Source organism: Poecilia latipinna, unplaced genomic scaffold, assembly GCF_001443285.1.
Source record: "Poecilia latipinna isolate Pla-1442-1.1 unplaced genomic scaffold, P_latipinna-1.0 Scaffold837, whole genome shotgun sequence".
NCBI classification, from domain to species: domain Eukaryota; kingdom Metazoa; phylum Chordata; class Actinopteri; order Cyprinodontiformes; family Poeciliidae; genus Poecilia; species Poecilia latipinna.
In genome coordinates this window covers 142,642-158,000 of record NW_015113453.1, presented here as the reverse complement: position 1 = coordinate 158,000, position 15,359 = coordinate 142,642, and the positions used below count along the sequence as shown (strand labels likewise).

General features: G+C 40.9%; 2 protein-coding genes across 6 annotated transcripts in view; both read right to left on the bottom strand.

Annotated features, from left to right (window-relative positions):
* dhrs11a (dehydrogenase/reductase 11a) overlaps window positions 1–4,544 on the bottom strand; it is a 27,642-nt gene extending 23,098 nt beyond the window's left edge. The window contains exon 1 of one of the 2 annotated variants that reach the window (XM_015047637.1): window positions 4,030–4,544. In XM_015047637.1, coding sequence (XP_014903123.1) covers window positions 4,030–4,161 — 132 coding nt within the window. In that variant the 5' untranslated portion in view covers window positions 4,162–4,544. The remainder of the gene's footprint in view (window positions 1–4,029) is intronic. The other variant, XM_015047636.1, reaches the window with a different exon arrangement.
* Window positions 4,545–7,723: 3,179 nt separating this feature from the next.
* ggnbp2 (gametogenetin binding protein 2) lies at window positions 7,724–15,171 on the bottom strand. Of its 4 annotated transcripts, none has more exons than XM_015047628.1 (14): window positions 15,053–15,171; window positions 14,130–14,250; window positions 13,613–13,693; window positions 12,653–12,906; window positions 11,310–11,408; window positions 10,953–11,066; window positions 10,636–10,845; window positions 9,528–9,702; window positions 9,263–9,451; window positions 9,040–9,175; window positions 8,819–8,941; window positions 8,573–8,742; window positions 8,272–8,484; window positions 7,724–8,010 (listed from the first exon to the last, which is right to left on the bottom strand). In XM_015047628.1, the coding sequence occupies exons 2-14, from the start codon at window positions 14,220–14,222 to the stop codon at window positions 7,807–7,809; spliced, it is 2,061 nt and encodes a 686-aa protein (XP_014903114.1). In that variant the 5' UTR covers window positions 14,223–14,250; window positions 15,053–15,171; the 3' UTR covers window positions 7,724–7,806. The 4 variants fall into 4 exon arrangements, with proteins under 4 accessions (XP_014903114.1, XP_014903116.1, XP_014903117.1 ...); XM_015047630.1 differs by having other exon boundaries at window positions 8,573–8,718; window positions 8,813–8,941; window positions 15,053–15,170; XM_015047631.1 differs by having other exon boundaries at window positions 8,573–8,718; window positions 15,053–15,170.
* Between the last annotated feature and the right edge of the window lie 188 nt (window positions 15,172–15,359).

The following is a 15,359-nucleotide window of genomic DNA, read 5'->3' as shown; positions in this document are numbered from 1 at the left end:
AAGCCCCGGGGGCCCACCAATCCCCCCCCAAAAAAAAAAAAAAAAAAAACCCGCCCGACCACTGTCTATTCTCACTGACAACAAAACAATGCTGCCGCCACGACTCTCCGATCCGCTTTTCTCGCGAGTCCTGTTTGTACAAAAAACAGACGACTGTGGCGCTCGGGCCGCGGTTCTGACGCTCCCCCCCACCCCCCCTCTCTTTTCATCTGCTTTATTGCTCAGAGGGAACATTGAAGTGAGGAGGTTCGCTTCCCGAGGCGAAGGCAGTAAAAGCCGGAGGGAGGAAGTTGGTGACAATTTGCTTGGTGATGCATTGGGTACATACGTTACCCGGCGAACAGCATGCCGGGTTTGGCACAACTGCAAGGAAAAGCTTACAAAGCAGGGTTAGCACAGTACTGGCTCAGACCCACTCTTTGAACAGACATACTATAAAGAAAAAGTACTGAAAGTAAAACAATTCTACATTGTGATTTTGTATTTTTTTCCCCCCTGAAATGAAGTCTGCCTTCCTTTTAAAGGAGTGAAATACAGAACTCTTACAAACGGGAAGAACTAGGTACAGTAGAGCTTACATTTTTTGACCTTGTTTAGCTGACACAGGCTGTCACAGTTAACTATTGACAGGATGCGGCCATGTGACTGGAGTATGAATGGAGGGAGGACGACTGTTGCACAATTCACACTCACTCTCAGCTGCTGTGGGTAAGGGTGTGTGTTTATAGTCAGGGTAGGAGGAAACGTTCGCCTATTTCTGTTTAACATTATGATAAGCATAAACAAAAACTACTACAGTTTAAGGCCAATTTTTTCAAAAAATTTTAATTAAATGCTGTAGCTGCTTTAATTTGAAACCAATTTAAATAAAATACTTTAACCAAAAAAGGATATGGGATGAAAACTCACCTAATTTTGGTTATATTCTGTGCATTAATTCAGAAAGCTGACTTTGCTGGGTTTCTCTGACATTTTATTTAAAATCAAAGAACAGCATAATAGGAAATTTGAGCAGTTTCGAAACCGTGAAGGTGTTCAGACATTTACTGCAAACTGTAAAGAGCGAGGACGCAGAAACTGGTGGAGCTACATTTCCAACATATCTGATTCTACTTTGGAGATAAAGGAAGGATGTAAACTAGTCATACTAAATTACACACCTTATGCCACAACGTAGTATCACGGGAGTCTGCCCCGGAGGAGCCAGGAAGGCTCGTAACTTTGTTACAAACAGGATACCGAACAGTAGCTATCTGTCCATCAAGTTGTCACGTCAGCTTTGAGAGAGCTTTTAAAGACATCGGCAAAACAAAATAAAAAAAAAAATAAGAAGAGAAAATGCCAATTAGGCGTACAACTTAACTAGTTTAGAGCGGATCAATTAGCTTACGAAAAGCATCATTTCGTCAGATGTTGACGATATGCATTCCTGTAAAGTATGTGAGGTAAATGTTCGTCAGAACTTATGTGGAAATGTGTTTCCCTCCCCCTTCAGCATGCTAAGTCTTTTTGGAAAAGTAAAAAAAAGAGCATAAAAACTAATTTTTGCGAAACTGAGGAAGTTATTTCAAATTTTGCCACTACCGTCAACAACCTTTTTTAATGCGATAAATCAAGATGTGCATACAGAAAACATTAATGGAAACACGGCTAATGGTAGGTGCAGCAGGGTTTTAAAAAGCTACAGGTAGCGCCGCTTTCCCCCCCCTCCTCTTGTACTTGTTACTGCACATTGCCGGTCAGCTGTCACCTTTCCCATGCTCCCACAAAACACCAGCTTAATGGCTCGGTTTAATATCTGGTCCACTAATTGCTTTACATAAAGTCACCGCGACTTCTTCAGTAAACAATCTGGCTGACAAAGTGTTTGAGAAGCATTTGTGGTTCTGCTGTGTTTTCACTCCAGGTTACTAAACCACACAGAGCTCATACTGATGGTCTGTGCAGCTAGGCGAAGCTATGGTGTTCCACTCCAACTGTGGTCAGGGTTTCCCCTGTTGTATTATAAGCCTGGCGGGCCACCAGGCTTTACTTGTGCCCCCACCAGGCTAAACAATGGTTGTACATTTTAGTTATTTTTAATGATTGTCTTTTTTAAAAAAATACTTTATAGTCGATGTTTAGGTATTAATCTTCCAGTCTTCCAATAACACAAAATTATCAAGTGATATTTCCAAATTTCCTGTCAACTTTAAACATTTTTTTAGCTCAAAAATCCAGCGAACCTCTGGATGACTGCCCTAGCGCCCTGAGCACCAGGCTTAGCAAGTTTTCTGGGGGAAACCCTGGCGACAGCAGCATTCCTCGTAATAGGGTATAAAGGTAAGCATTTCAAAAGCCCTTGAATCAATGAGGCGACACGGGCGAGGCCTAAATATTCTCAGAAAAGATAAGCAAGGTGCAGAACCTTCAGGCTTAAAGGGGCAGGGCGGCAGAAACCTGTCTTGAAAGAGTCCTCTGTCCTCCAGCTGACACTCGGAGTGATCCAACCTGGTTTTATTAAGCGGAACCTGAATACCAACTACAAATATCTTTTTTCAAGTTTATGATACCAAGAATTCAATTGTGATATTTATACACAGAGGTGTCAGTCAGAAACGAAACTAATTTGGCCTTATAGTTTACCAATAAAAAGAAATCTGGGCATGGATTAAATATTAGCCATGATAATTACTTTAGTCAAGCTTATTGGTTAGTACAAGTGTGTGTCGTTAGAACACCTTTTTGGGTAACAAATCCTACCTGAAAATGTTGGTTACAATTGAACAGAATATGTTAATTCAGAGAACATTAAGCCTGATTAAAAAAAAGAAACTCATTTGAGTTGTATTATGAATACATATCCGTATAATAAAAGTTCAGAACTGTAAAAGCTTCAATTCTAGCCCAGCAGTAGTTTCATAGAGTTGTTGCTAGTGATTTCAGCTGTAAATGATTTGCATACCACATTAGAAAGGATTTTAAAAGTATACAATACTATTTCAGTGACGTCTCTGCTTTTATCCCTGCTTTATCCTCTGTTTTGTTTTCCTGTCTTTCTAAAATGAAACAACTTCATGAAAGAAAGAAACAGCAAAGGTTCTTGCAAGTCATGATTCCCCTGTAAAGGACTGAGTCGTGATAAACTGGATCAACTTCAGACGTAAAACGTGCTGGCGTGCGCTAACGGCAGCGTCTGTGAAACTGTATCCTTGAGATTTATTTGGTATTGATCCATCTGAGCTTGTCGTTCTTAAATGTACATTTAGGGAGATGGTTCTGGATTGAGAAATGTTAAATAAACGCCAACGTGGCGTTCTTTATGAATGACTGACTCTTGATTGTGCAGATACACATATGATTAATAAAACAGAAGTTGCCAAATAGTGCCTGTTGTGTCTAAAGTTTGACATTATTTGACAAACTCAATCAATTTGAGTGATTAAATTGACCAATTTTAATAGAATGATCTTGAAACAAAATAATTAGAATTTGACTCATTTTGTTCAATGGGTAGATTTGAGTAATAGGAACTTAGGTGTTGCTAACTGATTTCTAGGAAGACACTGAGATTAGAGGTGGTTATATCTTAAGGATGGGATGGGCAGTTGTCAGTGATGTGAAAACGAAAGGATTATTATTGCTCCCTCCGTGTAGAAATGTGCGACATACACCATCATCACTATATAGATAGAACACTACAGGACAGGAAATATCTCTGTCTCCCATGATTTAACTGTTAATATGTTAAATGGCACATGTAATTATGAACTAACGGCTTTATTTATTTTTCATTAATTTGCTAAACTTAGCAGGGCACGCCTAATACTTCCAAACAAACCTACAGCGTCTGCTTCACCGTGTTTCTCCACCTGGATAAAGACTTTGTAACACAGGGGCTAAAGGTCTGTAGCTTCAACAGTAAAGCTAATGTTAGCTAGCCGTTAACGTTAGTTAGCAGGAATGTTGTTGCTCTGACAACACTCAATTTTTCTTTCTCTTTCTTTTTTCTCTCTTCTTAATAACATTCCTCTAAACGACACCGCTTACCTCAATTTTGTCGACATTCCTGGCACAGCCGACAACCCGCATGCCCTGCTGGACCAGAGCCCGGGTTACAGCCGCTCCAATCCCCACTGAGGCTCCGGTCACCAGGGCCACTCTGCCTTTCCACCGCTCCATCTCCACCAGCGTCTTCACCGGGACCGTTTCTGACGCGAACCTACAGCTCCCCGCGCTGCGCTTCTGCCAAGCCCTAAATCAGGCTGCCGCGGTTGAGGATGTCGCGGGGGTTACGCACGGTATTCGAAATATGGGATGTACCCGTTCCAGAGTCCCGTATCAATCTGCGCAGCATCCAGGACGACGGCGGCAATAAGAGGTCGTAAAGATCGATCCATGCGCCTCTCGGACCGAAATGCGAAGAGTCCGGCTGCGTTGAAATGTTTGACTCACTTCACCTCCCACTTTCATTTCGAGCCACCGCACTGGGTTGGGAAGTGTTGAGAGTAGCTTATTAGCACCACCTAGTGGAGAGGATGGAAGAGTAAAAGTCAAAGGTGAAACTGTGGCACAAATACCACTGGTGGGGCAGGGTGTGCTTTCTGAGATGCCCCCAGAAAGTCTTTAAAAAGTGGGTTGCCCCAAGGTTGTATGGGGTCCTTAGCAGAATTTCATTTGAGGGCCCTAAACTTGAATACAAATTTAGTGGATACAGGAAGGGGGGCCAGATTTATTTAGCTGAGCTTAAAAGCAATCTGATAATTAGTTCTTATCTGCTAAAATGTGTTTTGTGAACAAACTGAGTTCAAATACAAAAAAGATTAAAGTTATGGCATCAGATTGTAACTCTGTGAACACAACAATCAAATAAAAAAAGATTACTATTTGCATTCTTACAGCACACTTGCCAATTCCTTGGGCACAACTGGGTCATTCATCCTTCACATCATTTAGAATACTTTTTTCAAAATAATCCTGTTTGTCAAAACCAATGCAAGAGCATTTAATTAACATAAAACTTTCTGATTACAAGTTTCTCCCACCCAGAATCCTAACATTTCCAATAAAATGAAATGTAACATGAGAAAAATGCTTAGTCTGATTAAATCCGGTGCACAGCGAGGAAAGCACCGGGTACTAACATCAGTACAAACTGTCCAAGAATGTGAGCCACTGTTCACATTCCTGGACAGTCAGTTTTATTTCTTTAACTGAAAATTAAACATTCAAAGGCGTGAGATTAGAATAGGCTGACAAATTAACCATATGCTTTATTAGCTATTAATCCAACACGGGCCTCTGATGACATGAAGTTCACACTTGATTCAGAAATGTATTACAGCCAAAGAACATTTCAAGCTTTATAAACCCAATAGAAACTTTCTGGAGTTTACTCACAAACAGTGAGCTGGTGCAGAGATTCATGAACTGGTCTACGCAACTAGCTGAAATATTAATAAGTTACTTGATTTACCAAGTTGCTCCCAGTAGGCGTGAAGCTCTTCAGCAGAGGAGGGACGTTTGGCACTGATTGTTAGAACCGTATTACATTTTTCCTGTCATTTTAATCTGAAACTGGATTTATGTCAGATCACTAATTCTGTATGCATTTATAAAGTGGAGATCCACAATGCTGCCAATATGTTTTTAACTGTAATCCGTGCAGCTGTTTTGACAGAATTAGTAAAAGGCTCAAATGTGTGAATAAAGCCCTGAAGTGGATTTGTGTGAGCGTAGATTTGTTCGGAGCATTCTGTGAGGCACAAGTTTCAAACTTCTGTCCTCAAGGTTTGGTGCTCTGCAACCTTTCAATGCATCCTTGTCTGAACACACTTAAAGGGGCAGCATTATGTAAAATCCACATCTTGAGATTTACATCATCAAAAACATACCCGGAGTATTGCTTTGATTCTTTCACATTTGTTTGAGAAATGCTTTAATTTCCCATGGCAACCATTCAACTGTGCAAAACGCCTGGTTGGACCTAGCTCCGCCTTCAAGGCGCAGCTCCTCCCTCATTCAGTTCCTTCAGACTAGCGGCAGCAATTAGCAAACACCTGGTGGAATTGCGCATCTACTGAGCTCATTATATGAGCTACTTTTCGGTCTAAAATGCTGTTAAAAAGTTAATAGGGGAGTGATGTCATGATGACTTCCTGAGATCAGAAAAAGCTGGAGTTTTTACAGAGACAGGACCAGTTTGAAGAAGTTAAAAAATGCAGAAGTTAAATTTCTTTCAAGTCATATTAGATATACACAGCCTTTTTATACCAACTGAAGGTAACAGTTGCTTGTTTGTGCAATAAAATAGCACAGTGTGTCTGGAAAATACACAATACTGCCCCTTTAAAGACAAGTTATTGAATTGCCTTTCCTGAATGAAATCAAGTTCTATAGAGTCCTGCTAATGACCAAAGTATTTCATTCAGGTTTGTTGAAGCAGACTTGCACCTAAAGGTTGGAAGACACTGGCCGTCAAGTACTGGAGCTTCAGATTCCTGCTATCTGGGATATCCCAACTAAGCCACGGTGTAAAATTTGAAGTCTGATCAATAAAATAAAATAGGGACTTTTGACTTTTCTGTCCTTGAAATGAACGGTATCAAAAGCAGTAAGAGGAACTGGAAACTGTATCCTGGAAACAGGATATAGTTTCCAGTTAAAACAAGTTTCAGAAATCTGACGCCTTAGATTAGACCAATAGAAAACTAGTCAGCTGATGTGAAACCTGTTGTTCCAGGTTTTGTCTGAGGCAGTACCTAGAGTAACTGGGATGCAACCCAATCGTCCGGGGATGGAACACCCGCTTAGAGGTGGCAGAAAATGGTCTAGTCCACATGACAGATCTGAAGCAGCCCTCAATCATTTGTTTACCAAAGCTTTAGTCCAGTCATTTACAGGAAAACTACATGTTTTCCCAAGTATTTTGTGTTTCAGTTCATTTTAAAAATACTTTATTCATCCCAAAGGGAAGCTAAATGTTGCTGTAGCTCATTATTCAAGGTTTTTCAGAGAATTGTAGATGCTGATGGTTGTCTTTCCAGTTGGAGTTTATACAATGAATGGGTCTGCAGAGAAAGTTTGAGCCATTTCTTTATACCGACTGGTACAATTTTGGGCACAGCTGTACTTAGAAAATAGAAAATCATGTTTTTGGCTATAATAATTGGTTTGCAAAACTGCATATAAGTTTCATATATTGTGAAGAAAAAATAATATGTAGAGGAGGGAAAAAAACCACATGTATAATCCATATCAATAAATACTCTTTATTTAGTAAATTTTTCTTGACATTGCGCTTTTAACACACCCCAAGTTTATTACAAATGGATGTTTATTCTCTGTAAAATTTTTATATTTATACTTCTGTACACATTTCATGGTGCAACCTGTAAGCACTACACTGAACTGTCACCATAAAGAGAGAGAGAGAGAAAGAGAGAGAGAGAAGAAAATGGAAACAAAAATAAAAATAAGACAACTAAAATTCCTCCTTAATATCACAGCTTGTAAAACTTGATTTCATATTCCACTGTGCTCTAACCCCGAAACCCTACACAAGACTAACAATAAATAGCTAGGCTTGGTCAAAGAGAACAACTAACATGTATGAATGTGGCAAATAGAGATGAACAACTGCATCAGTGTACAAGTGCAAAAGAATCAGAGATGTCGAGGAGAAAAACAAAACAATTAATAAACCACGTTGATTTTAAAGAAATGACCCAACAAGACACCGAAGGATACACCTGAAATGTATCTTTTTATAACAACCTTGCAGCAGTGGTCACGAGTGCTTTTAAATTTTCCACGGGACGATGACGTTTACTTGACGCTGGTCGTGGCGAACCACTTTCCACAGACTCGCTTGCTCCGCTCGGTGGCCCGGCAGTAGTTGGTGAATTTCTCCTTGAGGAGCTGTCGGTACTGGTGGCGGTTGCTGTAGAAGGACTGGTTCTGTTCTAGAAATGCCTGGATTTCGTCCTGCGTCAGACCGCTCTCTTCATCGGACGTTACCTCGGAATCGTCCTGATCGAGGAAAAGGAAAAAAGATGGTCATGTATGATCCAAATCTTATGGAGTGTTAGAGCCACGCCAAGTACATAAAGTCCTTCTCATAAAATGACTTTATTCTTGTAATTTTAGTTTTTATTTATATGGCCCCAATAATCCCGTCGTGCAATCTGAACAGTAGGTTCATAACTAGTTCTCCCAACATTAAATATAAAGTTAATTACTACTTTTCTACTGATGGCGATCAGAACAGGGCAAAAATAATAATAATCTTACCAGGAGTTCTACCAAGCTTAAATTTGCCTTTGTAGGCCTCATGTGAAGGCTGAGGTTGCTTTGATGGACTGCCCATGGTGACCGTAGTGCAATGTTGGCGAGCTTATCGCCACATAAGGAGGAAAAAATGTCTTTGGTTCGACAAGTGCTTGATGAGGTCAGATTGTGGCCTATGGTGTTCCCGTCCGACGTGCAACATTCGGTTTTTGGCTCCTGAGGGAACATAAGAGTTTTTACCTTAAACACGTGGTTGAATATGCCGCATTCAACAAACTGGCATGTCCTCAGTTTGCTGCCTCACCTGATCGTTGCAGCTCTTGCCCTTTTTCTTCTTCTTTTTACTCTTGCACTGACTGTTTTCCTCAGAGTGCGGCCAGCAGTCCACACAGCTGTCTGTCCCGTCCTCCTCTTTGTCTTCGACACAGTGGTGGACGTTTGGGTAATCCCCTTCAGAGGGGAAGTAAGAGCAGACTGTGAGATCAGAGGGACCACATTTCACATACAGGGTAAAATATCTGATGACCGTCTGTGTGTGTTTAACCTGGACCTGCTTCGTGGTTGCACATTCCCTCAGAGCAGGCGACGTCAGAGCCTTCTCGCGATCCCATCTCGCTGCCCTCCATACTTGATGAGTAGCCGTAGTCGCTGCCATTACTGTTATGGGACAAATCTGAGGACAATGTTGTGTCCCGACTTGTTATTTCTCTTTAAATTCACACTCGGCAGGACTTAGACGTGTATATATATATATTGTGTAAATGGTTATACCTCGCTTGGTGTTATCTGAGCAGTTACAGGAGGCGTTTCTGCTGGTGGTCACCGTCTCTTCACACCCAGCCTCTTCCTCTTCCTCATCGTGGCTACCACAGGCCTTACAGCTGCCCTCGACTGAATCAAAGGAACCCTGTGACGCCAAAACAAAAACATTGAAATGCAGAACTGTCGGTTTATATTAAAGCCCACTAGCGCTGTGTGAACTCAGAATTTTCACCTCATCCAGGATTTTCTCCTTGTTCTCTGCCTCCTGTTCAGACAAATCAAAACCGCACTTGTTTTTGCGTCGGTTTTTCCGTTTCTGTCTCTTCTTCTCCATTTTCAGTTCTTTGGCTCTCTCCTCCTCCGACAGTTCCTCCACAAACTGTTCGAGCCGACTGATGCCCTGCATCTTCTCCACTGCCATCTGGAGGTCAGAAAAGCACTCAGTTAAACGCCGAGCGGCAAAACTGTGCGGCGTCCTCAAAGCGAACGTGGAGTACCTCAAAGCTTTTCCGTAGTGCGTCGATACCCAGATGGAACAATATCTGCCATGTCTGTTCCTCTGCTCGTAGTTTCTGCCAGATCCTGTGCAGCCGCTCGTAGAGATGAATGCCCAGACAAGTCAGAACTTCCTCTTGTGCAATATCAATCGTTTTCGCGTGTCTCTCTCTGCGCCTTGTGGGGGGGGGAATAAAAACAGCACAAGCCAAAACAATATATATTAGCTAATTTCCTGAAAATCCTGACAGTATTAAAGTATAACACACCTTTTATTTACTCATAATTAGGGGTGTAAACAAATAATCGAGCAATTTCCAATTAATGCTGTATCAGACTAAAATTGGTTCCAATTGATTAACTAACACTGTTTTAGTTTGGCTGCCAGCCAGCAGAGGGCGACCCTGTTCATCCTCAAGTGGAGCCAGTTGATACAGAATCAAAAATGGCAGAGCCATACCGGAATGAGAAAGGAGAAGCGGTCCAAACTAAATCTCAAACAAAAGTTCTTGCTGTGCTACAGATTTGAAGACAGAAGCGGAGAGCAAAACGCAGAAAAATTGTAACACGATATAAAAAAAAACAAGATGCCAATAAGAAAGGTTGATTTTTAAGACGCGAGTTAACGGACTTCATAACGTTCCTTGAAGAACAACTGCAGACGGTGCTTCTGTGGGAACATCTCTCCGCTCATAGAAAATTAAGTGTTTCACACATTTTATTCTTTTCATCTTTTATTTTTCTATCTAGTAACCTAAGAGGTCCCTGTTTTGTTATATTTTATACGTTTAAGGTTGATAATGTGTGAGAACCACAATTTTCAGTTTTTTCAGCCAGTATTTAATGCAACTGGCACAAAATAATGGAAAATTGTATGAATTTTTAAAATGTTTTAAATTCAGAATATTACGAGAAATGTCGTCTATTTTAGGGAAAGGCCCTCTTGATACAAGAGAAACTCAAGTTTTTACAAAAAATGGCCACCTATCAATTAATCATTTGTCGATCAATAAGATCACTCAACTCTAGAATGACTCATAAATCGAAAACTTGCATCCCCAATCGTAATGCATTCGCCAAACGATAAACGCGAGAATAAATCCAACTTACTCGTAACCTCCTGAAAACTCAGGCTCTGCCCTGCCGAGTAAGTGAGCGATGAAGTCTGTTTCGCAGCACACGTGGATGTGCCGCTCATGGGGGCAACAACAGAGACCCTCGTACAGAGCGGCGCAGTATCCCTTCTCCTCGCTGGAGTCCACCTCTCCAACCAGGATGTTGTATGCTCTGATCACTTTATTCTTACAGTCTGTGCAAAACCTGTTGGAAGTCAAAAGCCAGTCGGTTTCTCTTCAATCACAAAACCGCCGTTTTAGCGCGGGTGAGTAAGTGTTTGGTGAGTAAACGGTCTGGTTACGACGGAGTACCTGTGTTTCCGCAAGTACGTCTCCAGCGTCTCAAGCAGACAGGCACTGTCGATGAGGACCACCTCATCCCTGCATTCTTGAGACATCAGCTCCCACACGTCCATCCAACTTCCCCTGGAGCATTTATAGCAGTGTTATAACATGCAATGCACAGCTCTGACAGCTACAAAGTAAAGTACACCCTCAGTATCCAAACCAAATATCTTAGCTGTTTGTTTTTCACTGAGTTAACTATTCAAAATATTAAGAAAAACAACATTTTTGTAAATTGCTAGACATATTCACCGCATTCTTCATAAAAACAGAAGCGAGTAAAACTTCTAAAACCAAAAATGTGACAATAAGAACGTTACTTACCCCAGGGGTTTAGGTTTATGAGTGTCTAAGGAGTGCAACTGGCAGCGCTTATTCTTTTTACTTTTTGGAATGGCGTCAATCATGTCATTTAACTTTGACCTGCAAAAGGAAAAATAAAATACAACCGTTATTGTAATAATTGAAGTTTTTCCACATTCTTTCAATCCGTTTACGAATTGAAACAAATTGGTACACAATTGTGAACCTGAAGTGAAAGGAAACATGGCTCTCTTTATTTAAATATGTGGTAAGCATTTGTATTCAGTACTTCCCTAGAATCACCTCATGTTGTAATGACAAACGCATCTCTGTTGGGATGCGTTTCTACCAGCTTTCCGACATCTTGTAGTCTTACACCTTCCTTGAAAACTAGCTCAATGCATTCACCAATCAAAGCTTAATGAAAGAGTGGCAATCCACCATCTCAAAGAGACTCCTTGGTCAAGTCAAAGAAAGTTAATTGGTTTGATGAGACCAAGATGGAGCTTTTTGGCCATCACGAAAGACGCCATGTTTGGGACGTACCAAACTTTGCACATCACAACAAAAACACCATCCCCACTGAGAAACATGTTTAGCATCCAACTCAAGCTACACAGACATTGTTTGAAGACAACAAGGTTTTGGAGTGGCCTAGTCAAAGCCGAGACCGCTGGCTGATAGAGAGTTTGTGGTAGGAGCTGAAAAGAGCTTTTCACAGCCGGTTCACAGGTAACTTGACAAACTTTGAACAGTTTTGCAACGAAGAATGGAAAACCGCAGCAACCAGATGTGAAGCCTGATTAAGACTTACCCACACAGACTCTATGCAGCCACAGGCCCATTTACTAAATACGGACTTCAATGGGGCGAATATTTATGCAATGACTTATGTTATGCTAAACATTTTTATTTGTTGTTTTGTAGAAGTTAGCTTTCACTATAGCATTCAAGGATTTTTACAAAACATTTACATTTCAAAATTTAGCACAAAAAGCCACATTTTGCTGCTCAGGATTGACTTATAAAAGCAATAAAAGGGTAAAACATCCAAGGGGGTGAATAAGTTTTATAGGCACTGTTCCTTTAAACACTTGGCGCTGCAGCTGTAACTGCAGCAAAAGGCAATTCTATAGTTCTTAAAAAAACAAAAACAAAAACCAAACACTTAAGCAAGGCCCTGTAATATCAGACCTGTGCTTTTTAAGTCTAAATATACATGTCTTCTAACAGTTAACAAAATAATCAATGCCATTGCAATAAAAATAATGGAGACAAACTAGAAAGGGGAGAACCGTGAACATTAAGTTTTCTGCTGTACTACTAACAATGTAAGAATAAAGAGAAAAGTTTTTTCCTCTCACCCGTGGATGTAGAACAGGGTATAAAGCTTCTTCATGTCTGCCAAACAAGCCTTGGTGACAGTGAGCATGCCCTTGGGTTTCACTGCGAGGGGCTCCAGCGCTGGGTTCCCCGTCTCCACTGAGTGAGAAAAGAGGCGCTCCACGCTTCGTCTGCAGCCCACGCACGGCACCAGCTGGGACAGCGCACTGTACACCTCTCTGGACGACACCATAAAGGCGATATTCAGGTCCTGCTGCTTCAGCTTGGAATAATACTATGGGAAAAAATAAAATGATGCCGTCATCTATGTGTCCTCCACACTAAATCCTAGGGACGCACAGATTCATTTCTCCTCACTTCCAATACAGATACTGATATCTGAGGTCTGTTGTCGGCCGATTCGATACAAAAAAACCCGGCGCTGAATTAACTTATGTTTCCTTTTTCTTTTTAAACATAGACATAAATGTACTAAATTGCAAATTGATAATTGTATACAAGTGTTGTATGCAGCCTTACATGCAACAATAGTTTCACAAGCTTGGTCAAACATGGAAAAAAACAACACAACTTTAATTTGTTCAGTCAGTGCAATTAGCAGGATAACAGCCGATGTACAATAAATAATAAAGAAACTGAAACTGACAAAAACAAAAGGTTGACTACCTTGATCAAACATGTAAAAATAAACTAAAACAAATCTTCTTTCAAGTGGCTTAGATGGAGCAATTAGAAATTATAATATAAAATAAGTAATAAAACATGACGTCACTCAAAGCACAGAATTAGACTTAAAAGATCTGCCCATTGTCACCGATACCAGATCTAGAATTTTTAATAATCGGGACAGATACAAATATTAGCAGCGGTTGAGTGCATCTTTACTAAATACACACAAATGACATCCTTTAGGCTTTGATTTTTGTGTGTGCATGTCTGCTAGATTAGAAGAAATTCTGTGACACAGTGTGTGAAATTACCTCAGAAAATTGCTTCCAATGAGCAAGGGTTACGTCAGTGCCTTCAGCGTCCATGAAACTGTCAGGAAACTCCATCACCATCTGACAACCATTAAAACACAACAGGTAATAACGACGCATCTAAAACGCCACGGTCACATTTCACCCATACTGACAGAGGCACAAGCAATTAGTTTGGTATTCAGATCAGCAATTTAGTTTCAGACTGTTCGTACTCAGGGTACGGCTGTGTCTTTGCAAAGAACACAATCCGATCTTGGCTTTCCGACGTCAACGTCCTTTCAAGCACAGTCTGAACATGCCTCAACATGACGTGAAAATGGAAAAAAGAAACCATAAAACTGAAACCGTACACATTTGTTTCAGAAAGTCAGGAAAAATTATCAGAATTGTGTTGGGCAGAAAAAAACCCAATGCTGATTCTGCGCCATTTCTGCTTGTACTTTACAGGGTGATTCATAAGGGTCTATCTTCCTAATTGCTATTTGATGTGCTCTCTGTGATGATGAGGACCTACCGTGAGTGTGTCATCAATATACAGGGGAATCTGTCTCGCCAAAAATGGGTAATCCTCCTCGCCTTCCCTGCAAACTGCTACCAGGCGTGCCATGTCTTCTCTGTGCTGTAGATCAGCTCACCTGCAGGTCACACACACACACGCACAAAAGACAGAATGATGTGCAGGGAATGACTACATCAAACCCTGAGCACAAGCTCCACCAGGCTAATGCTACCCTACCTACTCCAGATCATTGGGGGCTGATATAATCTTGGAACTAAGAATTTGTCTTTGGGGTTCTTAATCACAAGAGTATGCATTAAAATATAAACAAAATCATCTAACGTTACAAACTACTGTCATAGGCACTCCTAAAGTAGCTAGCATGGTTATCTTGACCCAGATTTGCCCTGCTAAGCTAGCAAGCAACCTGGCAAAAGAAAGCTCTGGGAAATTTCTAAGTTATTAGCTTTACAAAATGTATTTCTAGCATTGTACAGCTTACAAAGCCGCGTTTAGAACGTTAACCTGTATCTGTTGCCTTTTAAACAATTACCTACTGATTTCCAAGTTAGCCTGCTAGCTAACTGCACTTCACAATACAACTTCCGAAATCAAATATGCCGTTCGGTTGAATTTGGGCTCACTGTTGTTTATCAAATGGTGTCCCTTCCGCCATCAAAGGTAGGTTGGAGTATTATTCCAGCTCGACTTCGCCCTGTCGGTGATAGCAAACCTGGCTAACCTGCTTGTTAACATCGCTGCTCCCCACAGCTAGCGTCAGCGAGCTAATCTAAGCTAATAGAAAGTTGGAACTATGAGTAGCTACTTAGCCACAGCCGTGAGTTTCTTTAAAAATATGCCGACAATACTAACAACAGAATAGTGTCTTCGTAAAGAACAGATACGCATAGTTGAACTTTTGAACAGTTTCTACTTACCGCCGTCTGGAATTACTCTTGAAAATAAACAAGTGCGACAGTTAGTGAGCCTGCTGCGGTGGCGGAATCTTCATTACTGATTTCACCTTTGGCCCCCCTCCTTCCCATACACTGGTACGTAATACGGATAATGTGGTACGCACTGCCTCCAGGGGGCGCAGGTGAGCAGAAAAACTGCCCGTTGGTGAAATAATTATTTCGATTTAATTTATTGCCGAATTTTATTGCAAGAGGTATTTTGACATTGTGATTTATAGCCCTCTACTGTTTTTGGCAATAAAAATATGATATACTAAGTGCAGTATTT